The sequence below is a fragment of the Caretta caretta genome, chromosome 3 (assembly GCF_965140235.1).
Source record: "Caretta caretta isolate rCarCar2 chromosome 3, rCarCar1.hap1, whole genome shotgun sequence".
Classification (NCBI taxonomy): Eukaryota; Metazoa; Chordata; order Testudines; family Cheloniidae; genus Caretta; species Caretta caretta.
In genome coordinates this window covers 133,996,393-134,010,537 of record NC_134208.1, presented here as the reverse complement: position 1 = coordinate 134,010,537, position 14,145 = coordinate 133,996,393, and the positions used below count along the sequence as shown (strand labels likewise).

Sequence of the window (14,145 nt, the reverse complement as noted above, 5' to 3'; positions counted from 1 at the left end):
CCACTGGCCGCGGTTCGCCACTCCAGTCCAATGGGGGCTGTGGGAAGGGCGGCCAGCACGTCCCTTGGCCTGCACTGCTTCCTGCAGCCTATGCCCTGCAACTTAAATGCCGGGGCTCCACAGCCCCTGCATACACATATATTCAGTAAAGCACACTACAAATCTGAAAAAAATCTGAAAAAATCGAAATGATTTTATTTTTTTTTATTTGAAATGATTTTTTGATTTGAATTTTACTTCCATTTTATTTTAAAAAACGTCAATGAAACAAAACAAAATGAAAATGTACAGAAGCAGTGGCATTTCATTTTGTATTAAATTGAGGACAAAACCTATAAGGCTGGGCTAGATGCAGACACACTAAAATCAGGAGCATAAACCTAAGAAACCCTGGCACAATAATCTAAAATGGAAAAAGCAGAATTCAGAGAAATATTTTGGCTGATCACAGCAGCAATAGATTTCATTTAAAATTAGCCAAGACAATAAGACAACAGCCAAAAAATTGAGACAACCACATTATGTCAGACAGCTGAATTGTCTATATGCAAAAATTGTACCAGTTTAACTATACTGGTGTAGTTAAAGCAGTACAAACCCTCTGGTGTGGATGCAGTTAGACTCGTATAATAGCGCTTATAGAGGTATAGGTTATTCCCAAAGGGAAGGGGAATAAGCTATACCAGTGTAAGGAACCTGTATATCTGCATCTACACTAGAGGGTTAAACCACTGTAAGTATACAGGTAAAATATCACACCCTTAACTGAAATAGTTATATGGGCACAAAAACTGGGCAGACCAGGCTTTAGTTATCTGTGCACATGCACAAATGATGAGAATTTTTTTCCTGAGCTTGACTTATCAGTAAGTCTCAGCAGCTCCATCCTAGTGGATTTGAGTCAGAGGAAAATCCAGAGGAAGTACATTTCCAGGTAGACAAGTACTTACTGAAATGTAAACTCTACTAGATTGTCTGTTGCCTTTTTATGTTTTTTTTTACCAGTCATTTTTATTTTTGAATTTTGGCATCCTCTTGTTTCTCATGTGACAGATGATATTTGTTTAAAATCTGTGTTTAGCAGTTTGCTCAATGAAAACTGTGAAAACCAAAATGTAGGTTAGTTGACAAATTGCATTATTGACTGAACTAGCTCCAGGGTGCAATGTGTAAAAACAGATCATGAGAATTTTTTGCTAGTAGTCAGTTTGTAAACCATAATGATTTTCAATCCAGACTATAAATGTATTTGTTAGTTTTTGAAAAAATTGGGAGTACTTTCTGCATTTGTAAATTACATCATTGACAAAGGGGGATTCTTAACACGCAGAAGAGGTGTGGGAAGGAAAAAAGATGAAGATTTTAATGTTAACTATACTACCAAAATTTAGAAGATGAATTGATCTGACATTTGAGTCATCAGATTAATGTTTATTCATTGGCAGAGACTGAAGAACCATTTCCCTCCCATATGTTACCTCCATTCAAAAGTTGAAAGTACAAGTAACTTCTGTGGAGAGAAATCAGCAGGAATCATTGTACTACAATCCCATTGCAGACCCTCCTGGCATATCTTTCTAGTGCTAAGAGCACTAAGAATTGCCATTCATTTTTGTTTATTATTAATCTTCACCAGTTCAGGGAAAAGAAAATTGAAAGACTTGGGGCCTGGAATGGAAAAGAGTGAGACTTTTTTTTCCCCTTCAAGCCATTAAATCATCAAACAAAAAATCTTGTTAATTGTTTCAGCCCTAGAGCCAGCATTAGGCAGAGTGGGACCAATTAGATTAATATAACCTTTTTGTTGGCTATCAGTTATTCTTAATCCTTGAACAACCATAACTCCCTAGGGAAAATGGATTTAATCAGGCTTCTGCAGCCTCTTGTCCCCTTTTGGAGTATAGTTATGAGATTATGGAACACTGTATCAGCTGCATAGTTAAACTAGGGTGAGATTTCGTGTTTAAAGTGGAATTTAAATCACTAGTTAAACAGGAAATGCACAGATTTGTTTTCAAATGGGACTGTTTGAATAAGGAGTAAAAACTTTGACACTTGCTTCTCCCATATTTTCAAAAAATTGGCCCTTTAAAAAATTTTCCTACCCAAAATGGTCTGGAAATTAAGAGATTTCCAGTTCAGGGAGGTTCAGCCTACATAGAAGCACAACACAGGGTAACTTGTGCCAAAAACCAACCCAATAATCCTCCTCTAAACAGTTTACCTTATTCACCCTAACTAATTTGTTTTTCACCAATGGAGACCAATGGAGCACTGCATCTTTGGACAACTTCCCCTTAAAAATGCTCTTGTTCTGAAGTAAATGAACAGAACTCTTTACAGTGATCTGTTTAGAAAGTCTCCCTTCTTTATTCACATATCTTTCAGATAGCCATACAACAGAGAGAAAAGAAGAAATGCTGGAAACAGAAAAGCACTACAAGCATGTTTCTAAACAGGAAAGATCAGATGTACAAAGTCAAGATTGGCCTAGTGCTAGTCCAGTGCTACCAGAGCCTGCCCAATTTACAGCACAGTAAGGGCAGTTACTTTATATTTTTTTGTACTTCAAAAGCATGATGATGATAGCTGTTCTGTTACATGGAGTAGAATTGATGTAAACTTTTAATTAACCCCTCTCTCTCTCTGTTTTATTGAGAACAAGAAAAAAGTTCCTCATAGTAGTTATGAAACATTTTTGTGTCAAGTTACCAGGGCAACAGGCAAAGGCAGATAATCTACCGGGTAACTTCCCAGCAAGATAGTTCTGTCTTGCAAGTTATAAGTGGACCTGAGGCTTCAATGCAAGATGAAATATCTGTGGACGCGATGCATGTGTTCATAGATGAGCATGGTAAGTTTATGTAGCTGTTAACTTCTGAGTTTTCTTTAGATATCTTTCCTCATGGTCTAATAGTTATCTCAGACCTGTATTTGACATTCAGAATACTGTGGAGTTGAGTGTATTTTTCTGATGATACCTTAAAAGACAGGTCTAGTGTGTTTTTTGTGGATGCTGAAGATCCCATAGAACTTGTCTGAGTAGGGAATTGCGCCAATGTGCATGGCCAAAAGGTTCCCATCCCTTGCTGTCAGATCTTTAAGCTGAGTGTGAACAGGTGATGGTTTAGATGGCAGCCATCTCCCATCATATTGGGGCTGCCTTCATTCAGAATGGTGGTCTGCTACCCTCTCCAGGATATTGAATGAGTGGACTCCTTTCCCCATCAGTACCTGACTTTGGTGCAGAGAACTCCATGGGGACAACAGGCCACACCAAGCAGCAGGGCCACTCCACAGCTGCTACTCTAGGCTTTGGGCTGAAATAGTTTGAGTGGCTGTTGTGTTCCAGTGACATCTGCCTTGTGGGGTACTGGCAAGTGCATTTCTATAGTAGCAGATCTACAAGTTATTTAGGCTCACATCAAATCTCCTTTCCAGGAAGCACAAAAGAAGCTCCCATGTAACTGGGTTTCATGGCTCCTGGGATCCTGTCCTTTCTCCCCTCCCAGTCCTGTGTAGCATCACTGCAGCCCCTTGCAGGTGCATGGGAGGGCAGCTGTGGACAGGCCAGGAGAGTAGTATGGCCTGTAGGTCAGTGAACTATGCTTGTTCACTGGATGACCACTGCCCTGTGTGTATGTTAGGTATGAAGTGGGGATGGGACAAGCAGTAGACCGTGGCTACCCACCTTTGGCCTGATTCTCCACTGCCTTGTACCTATCATCTACATTTCTGCAAACATGAACAAATCAGAATGCTCCACTCTCTTATACTTCTGGTAATGTTTTACAGTTACCTTGTACACCTATGAATGGCTACACAGTATTAAAGGTATTGGCAGATCAGGTCCCCCTATGTTTAGATTGGGGCAGGAGTCCATTTCTTCATCTGCTCTTACAACAGGGAACAGAATTTTGACCTTAATATCTGTATTTTTGTGGCTTTGTCTCAGGCTTTCCAGTGTTATTTTAACGTATTTGTTCTATGATGTTTTAAAACAAGTCCACACTGCCAATCACAAATATAAAGAAGCAGTTTGAACATTTGGTTTATAGATACTTTTTTTGACCTAGAAAACCAGATTGTTACTAAATTGTAGGTGTAAACAAATAATTTACATCACTTAACTGATACTTTTATGTTTTAAAGGGGAAATTAGATCCTGCTATTTAAAGGCTGGCAGTCAGAAGGAAGGAAATACTCGATATCAGACATCAAATTATGATTGTATTTCTAATGCTCAGTAAGTAAATTCTTATTTTTAGAATTGTTAGACTTTTCAGTACTGGAGGCTACAAAGCTGATTCTAGCTGTGAAAGAGACATGTGATGAGTTAGAAATGTGCTAATCTGTTTTAGAAATGTCAAAGCATGCAGATTTTTTTTTATTTTATGTAAAAGGGGGGAGGGGGCCATGTTGTAAGGATATCTACAAGGAAAAGGAAAATACCCGCTATTGTGTGTTTTTCTCATCAGCCAGTAATAGCTACTTTATATGTAGAGCTGTCTTTGGGGCTGTAATTAAAACATATTGGGGTAGGTCTGAACTTTCAGCTTTGTCCTATTGGTTATCTGGCTTGCCTATCGGCCTTTTATGGATCTCGACCGCATGTATTATGTCAGCAAGTGAGCATGTTTTTCTAGGCTCTAGGATATGAACCCTCCTCGCTGCCTGAAATACATAGTGGCCATCGTGCCACTTCGGAACAGCACCTAAACAATGATTTTTTTTTCTCAAATTGGTTTTAGAGTGACTCGTGCTGATTACTCCCACTTCCCAGTGTTCTCCCATCCTTTCATCTGTCATGCTCCATGTTTTTTGGATTTTTGTATAAAAATTCACGAAGGTGGTTTTATGATACTCAGTGTTTTCATATGTCATGTTGTACAGCATTCAGAGAACTTCAGGACCAGGCTGGGAGAGAAGGGTCATGGGTCATGAGGAATAACTATTGTTCTAAAACTTGTTTTGAAAATGAATGCGATGTTGGGCATTCAGAGGAGATTTTGCAAAGATGCCTGTGTTGCCGTGCTAGGAACAGTGTTAGTTTAGTGCAGTGTTTCCCAAACTTGGGACGCCACTCGTTCAGGGAAAGCCCCTGGCGGGCCGGTTTGTTTACCTGCTGCATCCACAGGTTCTGCCGATCGCCGCTGCGACTGGCCTGGCCCGGCCCGCCAGGGTTCTTTCCCTGAACAAGCAGCATCCCAAGTTTGGGACACACTGGCTTAGTGGAATGCTGTAACAAGATGGTCTGTCCCTTTAAGGTCCTGATACCAGCAGCCCTTTTCAGACTCTGCTGGGAGGGTGTCAGGTGTTTCCTATAAAGGGCTGAGAGAGCTGCAGGAGGGACATGGGTGCCTGCAGTAGGCCCTGAAGCAAGGGGGATTGAAGGGAAGGTGTGTCCTCTTTTCAGCACTGACAGAGGCAAGGGGAGAAACCCTCTGGAAACTGTAGCCCATGCTTTGTTTTGATGTTTTGCTTAAGTTTTTTGTATTTGAGTTAATAAACTCTGCCCAGAGGGAAGGACCTGAAAGTTCCATGGGCATGGCATTGTTTTTCATGGGAAGGTGAGGGAGCCCACTGGCCCTGCAAATGCCCTTTTACTTTCCACTGTTCCAAAGTTACTTTCTGTGGACTGATGAAAAGCACACTGAAAATAAAGAGGGAGAACCTGAGGCCAAATAGCTGGAGCTTGAGTTGAGAACATACTATACGCTATGACTTCTGTAGTCAAGAGACTTTTAACTCTTCCTTATCCCCAGTCTGCAGTATAGCAGTGTAGCCATTCTGGGGCTGCTACTGCAACTTCTGAGCTATCGTAGTCTGTGGCTATTGAAGTCTGCATTAAAAGGGAGGGGTTGGGCTGTTGAGCCTGTGTAGTTGTGAATCCACTGATCCTACCTATGTCCCAGGAGACCTTCAGGTGCTGGGGTAGAGGAATCCCAGCAGAGAACTATTCTGGCATGCACAAGAGATGTGGACTCCCCCCATAAACTATGTTTCCTTCCACTTCCTCCTCCAGAATCACTGCAACAGTTCTGTTACTTATGGCTTTGTGGTCCTGTGATAACTTGTTACCTTGATTGGTTAATTACCACAATTGTGAATGCTAATCTAGACACTCCACAACCATTTATTCCAAGACACTTTTTTACTATAGGGCTCATTTTACAATCATGCTGGTTAACTCAGGTTACACCACTACCACAAATTGGATTCTAGATAAAGACTTTAGGGTGTTCTGTACCTGCTGGTTGGTTATAAGCAGTGCCAGATTTGTTCCTTTGTGTGGTCCTTTCAAAAACAGATTTATAAAGCATGCAAAAGAAGAGTGTCACATATGAGAAGAGTTTTCAGTTCTATTTCATAATTTACAGTGCGTGGTCTGGGAATTTTCTGTGATTATGATCAGTGTCATTTTATAATTACATTCTTAAAGTCTGTTACTGTCGTCCCAGGGTAGCATCAATGATGCTGAAATCTTGATGAGGTCATCGTGTCACAGAAGCAGTGCTGGACTGGAAGGTTGCTGCTTCTTGATGCTGTGTTCTTTTTTGTTGTTGTTCATATCTATCTTGCCTTTGCTGCTTTCTTGCTTGTAGAGATGAGATGAGCAGGCTGAGCTGAGAGCAGAAAAGTGCATTAATAATGTGTAAAGCGTATGTGAGAGCATGTCTCAGTCTGAAAGAATTTGTACTCTTTTCTGTCCATACTCTCTGAAGGTGGAAAACACACTTTCAGGGGCTTGGCTGGATTTAAATATCAGCCGCTGTCACCCTGCATTGGCTCAACACTTTCATGATATGGTCTAGTAGAATCTTCAGCTCATGAATGTGCAATCTGCTAATGCGTATGCCACAGGGTTGTCATTCTTCAATTTTATGGTCATATTGCTTTTGTCTCTGGGGCAGGAAATTTGCCGAACATTTTTAAAACTAGAGTTTTAATTCTTTCTGTTGTTCAGTTTGTTTTGAGATATCCCGTTAGTTCCATCAGGGTTTAATAGGAGTCAAAATTCTGTTTAAAGTTTGGTCCAAACACTCCTATTTTCTATATCAAAATCTAGCGGTTGTTTTAAAATAGTGTTTTTAAATTTAAAAGATTCATAAATAGAATCTATAAACTTAAATAGTGTATTGTCTTTCCAGCTTAACAACCCTTGGACTGGTTCTTCCTGTTTTCCTGAGTTTGAAAAGGAGTTGCTTAAATATTGCCAGATAACTGATTAATTCCCCACTTAGATACATGTTTTATACTCATAGCTTCTGACGTTAGCAACCAGTTATAACAAGATAGTAGGTTTACATATTGGTCCATAAAACATCTCACTCTTCATATCACAATGGTATCAGGCAGTTAATATAGTTAGGGCTTGCATTTAGATGCAAAACATTTGCAAATACATGTCTCAAAAGAAGCTTATCCCATCTTTAGCATTTGAGGGATAACAAAGATTTTCACTGTCAAGAGGAAACATGAGTTATAAGTAACCAATTTCTTCTGCAAACACTTTCAAGCATAAATGTTCTGAAAATTTGAAGACTTTAGAGTGTTTATAAAATAAATCAGTTTCAGTAAGGATGTTTCTAAAATTCTTGGTGTGGACTTAAAATGCAAAGTTTTTCTCTTCACAAAGAGGAGAGGTAAAGAGGCCCACTTCTATATCTTTGTTTATAGGTCTGATAACACATCCTAAGCATCACACATCTTTAAAATATTCTGACTGAAGAGCATCCTCAGATTCTTTTACACAACCACATTTCTTTCCAAAACATAAATATTCTAAAAGGGTTTTTTGAAATAAAGCTCATGTCTGTATCAAGCTCGTGTTTTGTATGAGGGGGAAGTGTCTGGTTCCTGAATGTGTGTCTGAAATATTGCTTTCTAAGGATTCTGTCTTTTTAAATCACTAAGAACATAAGAGATTGATTAACTACTATGTGGACACATTATACCTCCTGGTTTCACATTAATCAAAAACTGAATTCCGTTACTGCAAACTACTGCACTTTTTTCAAGTTATAAGTGGGAATGTGACACACTGTCTGAACCTATAGTCTAGAGAAGTTGAATATTTGATTACCCTTTGTTTGTCTCTGGTCTACTGGGGAGATGTTCATTTTAGAATTAAATAATGGACTTCAAAAGCCTGTTCACATTCCCCCCTCAATACTTCACCATGTTTAGAAAGACAAAAAAGGTGAATTAAAATAAGCTTGAGGTTACTAATGTAAAACCAAGTTGCGTATGTTCATAGTGTGTCTAGCTTTTTCTGCTAATGCTGAAAAATGTATTGCTAATTTTAGTGTTAGTGTAAAATTACAAGTTTAATATTAAAATAATGACATTTGGAGAAATCTTGAACATAAAATACAATATCTAAATATGAACACACAGAATACTTAGCTGCAATCACAGAATAACCTCTGAAACATTGTATATATCTACTGTCAGGTTTCCCTCACTTTTGCTTTGCCATTTACAATTATTTTGCTGCTTTTGGTAAATCGTTAGTGAAACTTTTAGTACTTGTATATATTCCCAGACTACTGGACGAGCTATCCAAACTTCCCTTGGCATTTCTAAAGGGCTTGAAGCAGCTTGCAGATCTGTTAGCACCACAGTTATGTTTGCACTGTGAAATTTGGCTGCTTTTCACCATAGATGGTGGTGGTGATGATGAGACAGCGATTTTTTTGTATCACAACATCTTGCCGGAAGATGTGAACACATTTAGGGTATGTAAAAGATCTGTGTCACGGCCATGGTTGGCCTGGCTCAGCTGGCTTGGGCTTGGGCTGCAGGGCTATAAAACAGTAGTGTAAATGTTTGGGCTTGGACTGGAGCCCAGGTTCTGAGGCCCACCCCCCTCACAGGGTCCCAGACCTCGGGCTCCAGCCCAAGCCTGAATGTCTACACTGCAATTAAACAGGCCTTTAGCCTGAGCCCATTAGCCCGAGTCAGCTGGCACGGGCTGGCCACAGGTTTAATTGCAGTATAGACATACCCTAAGTGACTGATGTATTGGCAAAAGATATGTTGCAGTTTTTCACACAGTATTTGATTAGATGTCACTTAGTGATGAAATACTGTGGTATTCTGCCCCAGCCCAACATATGGTGATCAGATAGCAAGTGTGAATAATCGGGACAGGGTGTGGGGGCTGATCGGTGCATATATAAGAAAAAGCCCCAAATATCGGGACTGTCCCTATAAAATTAGGACATCTGGTCACCATACCCCCACAATGCCTACTGCACTTTGATCTGTGGGAATGGGTAATTTGTCAACATCCCCTGAAATGACTGCCAATGCAAGGTCATACGCCCAAAAATTACACGAGTCAGCATCATTCTCAGAAGTGCAGTTTTTGCTTGTAGTGCTTCAGAGGCTAACTTACTGATTTTAGACCCAAATATAGGTGTCCCCAAACACTTGATATTATCTATGGGCTTTGGAACATCTTTGTTTGAAGTGGTGTGATTCCTACCAAAGTCATCTGTAGTTGCATCCATTCACATCAGGGAAGCATTTTGCCCTTTAGTTTCAGGTAAGAGGTTCAGTTGGCAAATACTCTTTGGGAGATGTGAGCTAACTTGTATTCTTAGTCTGTCTCCTTTCTGAAGTATTTAAACTTTTGCAAATGGAACAGAATCCATGCAGGAGAGATTCATGACACACATGCACTAATATCGATTGGTACAGAGCCGATATTTTTTTAGAATGGTTTGTTCTTCAAAAATGGTTGCTAATCATTATGCAACCTTCTTTGGTCCAAAAGTGTTTGATTCATTCATTCAAATATAGGCTTAAGTGGCAGACACTTTTTTGCAGTTCATTATCATTATTTGTACTACAATAGCAGCTAGAGGCTTCAGCAGTGATAGGCACTGTACAAACTCACAGGAAGAGACAGGCCCTGCCCAGAGGAGCTTACAATCTAAATCGACAAAGGGTCAGAGAAAGGGGTACAATGTGCAAGCTGAAGATTGAGAATTGGAGCCTGGAGAAGGTAAGTGACTTGCCCGAAGTATGAAGTAGAGCTGTGAACTCAACTCAGTTCCCTTGAATCCATGTCTAGTGTCTTTACCCCAAGGCCATCCTTTCTCCGTAAGTGACCCTGGGATGATCATTTTAAGACCGTTGTAGAAATAAACAGAAAAATGTGCAGGTTTATTCAATTCTTGATTTCAAATTAAGAAAGTAAGGGAAGTTTTCCTTTTACGCACTATACTGAAGTTAAAGGAAGCTCTGGGGAGTCATTAACACTGAACTCTTTGCTCATGCTGTTAGATGAAGCCTTGCCGCTAAACCTAGGCTGCCAATAGGCCTTGTGATATCTTATAATGTGAAATTCATTCCAATAGAAAGAGAATTCCTTTAATCTCTGGTTTAATTTGTTTTGTCCGTTTGCTTTCACAGTCAGCTCTTTTTTCAGCAGCAGTAGGGACCCTAGGCTAAAAAGAACTAATTGCAGCAAAAATAGTGTTTCTAACAACTACTAAGAAAAAAGTTCATTTAAAATTTCCTTCCAGCATAGCTTTTAAATGCTGTAAAATGCAAGTGTTTCCGACCCGAGTCTCATTTGACTCACATTCACTTCCATAAATAAAGTAGCTGCTGAGTGCTTTGTACTGTATGAAAGCATCTATCTGAACACCTTAGCAGCAACGTGCATATTCTGGATAAGTGCATTAATACTTTATAGTTTTCACCTCTGGCAAATTCCCCAAACACCTTATAAATGTACCTTTGCACTTCAAACTTGTGTTGAAATAGGAATATACACTGTTTGCAAGTTGTTCAGCACTGAAAGATGCCATATTACTAAAGCAGCTATTTTTTCCGCACAACAAGGAGACTCAAAAGACAGAGACAGCCTCCAGCCATAGTAATAAGCTGCTGATTCTTACTATTAGTGAAAAACTCATGTTGCCCTTTGACAAATGTATGCATTTGCTCCACTGCACAGATTTTGAACTCTATGCAATACAAATACAATGGGATCTTTGGGGATTAGAGGAGAAAATTCAGAGACCCAAACCCACCCAGTTTGGGGATTTGATGATTTCAGATAGATTTGTTCTTCCAGGGTCCTTTTAAATGTAATTCTATAGGAAAGTTTAAGCATTAATTTATTTTTTGTGGTTAAAATCTATACTTCCATGCTGCTTTGAATTCTAGCCTTCCTTGTAAGTCATAGATTTTCCTAAACCAAACACAATTCTGTTGCCGTCTCTCTGGCATCCATGCTGTAAACAAGAGGGAAAGGATTTCTAACATATTTACAATCTCTTCTAGATTTCCAGCTGCAGCAGCATCCATTCTTGCATTTTTACATAGAGGGAAAATGGATTTTTTGATTGTTATATATGAGTCTGTGAGGGCACCATTGCCACATGATGGCAGCAAAATCCTGTTTAGGAACAAAAGTCTCTATGGCTATACAGCTGTTGGTGCTTAGTCTGGAAGATCATCAACAAGGTTGCTTTACCTTTTTTTTTTTTCTCATGGAAGACCTGAAATGGAACTTTAAAATCACATGCCCTTCACACATTCCATGCATTTGGGAAGTTATTTTGCCTTAACATTGCTGAGGTCACTGTTAAGGTTTTTCCTCTCTTGCCTTTCATTCTCTCATTTTTTAATCCTTCTGGGAAGTGACAATGTTCTGGCTGTGGAACATTACAATTCAGTGAGTTCAACTTGACACACATATTTTCCATTAAGGCTGAAAACATATAAAATGCTCTATAGAGAGAGACCACCGGTGCATTACTGATGTTCTAGGGATCAGGATGTGAGGAGCAGCAATGTGGCTAAAATGACAGGTCGCAGATCCCAGAGTCTTTTTGATTTCTTGCAAGAGGAGTACAAAGAAAAGTAAGATGCTTCCCAGAAAAAATATTTTAACCCCCCCCCCCCCCAGTTTTTTTGGAATATTTATAAGAAGCTGTGGAACTTCAAATCATACTACTAAAGATCTGTAACTATTCAAGGATTATTATCCATTTTTTTAATTTTATTAAAACTCAGACCCGATATTCCTCATTCTTTCCACTATCAAAGTGAAACTCTCTAACATAACCTTAACTGTGATACAGCTACCACTGCACCCAGAATACAGAATGTTGTTTTAAAGAAACAATATCAGATCAAATTTGGATCAAGATTTAGATTGTTGGAATATATTTTCTCAACACTTAAGACCAATTAAAATGTTTTCAGGATTTTTTTGTAACTTCTAATGGGAACAGGTGATTTAAAAACAAATAAATACTCCCCTTCAGTACTCTGTTTACATTGCTGCGCTGAGAACCTGAAAGTGAAATTGCCTATTAAAAAAGGATATCTAATTTCACTACTATTATTTCCCAGCTGAGAGAAATGCAGAAAGTAAACAGAGTAGTACAGATAGCAAAATGCAAACGGGATTTTAAACTGTTTTGGTTTTAATAATCTAAGTTGCTATCAGTAATATTGTTAAGGAAGGTTAAAATATGGGTTTTCAGTTGACAGGGTCCCTTTTAAAATCATAATTAGTGAATTTATAGAAAAAGAGCAAAGAGCGCTTCCTAAACTTCACAGCTTTTTTCTTGTCTGCTGTAACCAGTTTGATGTGCAATTATCTAATCTTCCTGGTGCTCTGATTTTATGTATTTCTACTTTCATTCTATACTTCAATTTGCCTTCTAATTTTTAAGAAGAAAGCCTTGTCATCTAATGTCATAATACATTAAATGTAAACCACCCATGACTTAAAAAGAAAAAATTCTCATAACTGATGGATTTAATGTCACTCGTGACTTATCTAAATGTATTAGCTGGATGAGTGCTGCTGGAGAACCATTCCAGCAGCAATGGATATCGAGGAGGGAGGCAGCAGGAGAGCCATCCAGATGAGGAGTAGGAATGATAGGGAGATGCCAGTGTAGATCCATTCTATGGGGCAGGAGCAGCGAGTCTTGTGAAGTGGCAGCACGAAGACAACAGCAGTGAGAAAAGGGAATCTGTGAAGACATTGATTCAAGACTTGTACCCTTTTACGATCATAAATGCAAACTCCTGCATTAGTAAAACAAACTGATAGAATTTGGAAGTGCACAAAAGGCAGGGAATTCAGAGTTACGATTACCAAGTTAGCCTTAATGGGATTTTGTTTAACTTGGTCATTTAGGCCTCAGTTCAGGAAGGTGCTTAAGAATGTGCGTAAGTTTAATAAGCATGTGAGTAATCAAAGGAAGTCAAAAGGAACCAGGCTGAATTAGGACCTTACCCAACTTTAAACTTTTAAAATGTGTTTTTTCAGTATATATCACTTTTTTTTTTTTGGCTGCATTGTTTCTCTGCTTAGTGGGGTTGTGGTTTTTTCCTGGTTTTAAAAAAAGTAATATTGGGCTAAAATATTTTAGTTGGATCAGTTTGCATGGCTTCTTGCTAAGCTCATATGACCCAGTTGCTACAGTCTGGAGCACTGACTATAGGATCTTTCCATTTAATAGCTTATTAGGCATATCCCTTTAGTCAGGTTTTTTTTATTATTTAGCCACAATCATAATGTTAGCCACAGCATTTCCTGTCTCCTCTTCACATTGACACTGAAAAGGAAAGATCAGCCCAGGACTCAGTAAAGAATCATTTACTTAATCTAGGCATTCTTGACATTTTTAACTATGTGTATCACGGTCTTGATAGAGTATCTTGCAGACTCCTTCCCATGTGTAGAGGTGTACACTCCCCACCCCTCCCTCATTGCACAATATCTCTGTGGCTGCAACTGCTTACAATGGAAAAGTAATATTAGAAAAATATTTTATGTTCTTTCAACTGCAATTCAACACAGCAACACTAGATAAAGAGAAGAACCAGCACCATTTGACTACCGGAAGGTGGTCAATGGACCACATTTTAAGAATCTCTCACTTGAACCTACCAGAATATTGGCATACTCTGTCCATGCATTTATTGAACAGTACGAACACGCTTTAAGCAAGGGGTCCATCAGGAGGGAGAAGTAGATTGTGTATTTTCTTCTAATGCAAACTTCTGTCTTGATCTTATCTCGGATAACTTCCGACTCAAGGCTGGATAAGTAGTGGAATATGGACCAGCATGAGCTGTGTTATTGCTTAGATTGATTTT

General features: G+C 39.1%; 1 protein-coding gene across 1 annotated transcript in view; it reads left to right on the top strand.

Moving 5' to 3' along the window:
• Positions 1–14,145, top strand: part of PCNX2 (pecanex 2) — a 221,929-nt gene that overhangs the window by 23,642 nt on the left and 184,142 nt on the right. The window contains exons 6-8 of the mRNA XM_048843857.2: positions 2,389–2,536; positions 2,709–2,854; positions 4,153–4,246. Coding sequence (XP_048699814.2) covers positions 2,389–2,536; positions 2,709–2,854; positions 4,153–4,246 — 388 coding nt within the window. The remainder of the gene's footprint in view (positions 1–2,388; positions 2,537–2,708; positions 2,855–4,152; positions 4,247–14,145) is intronic.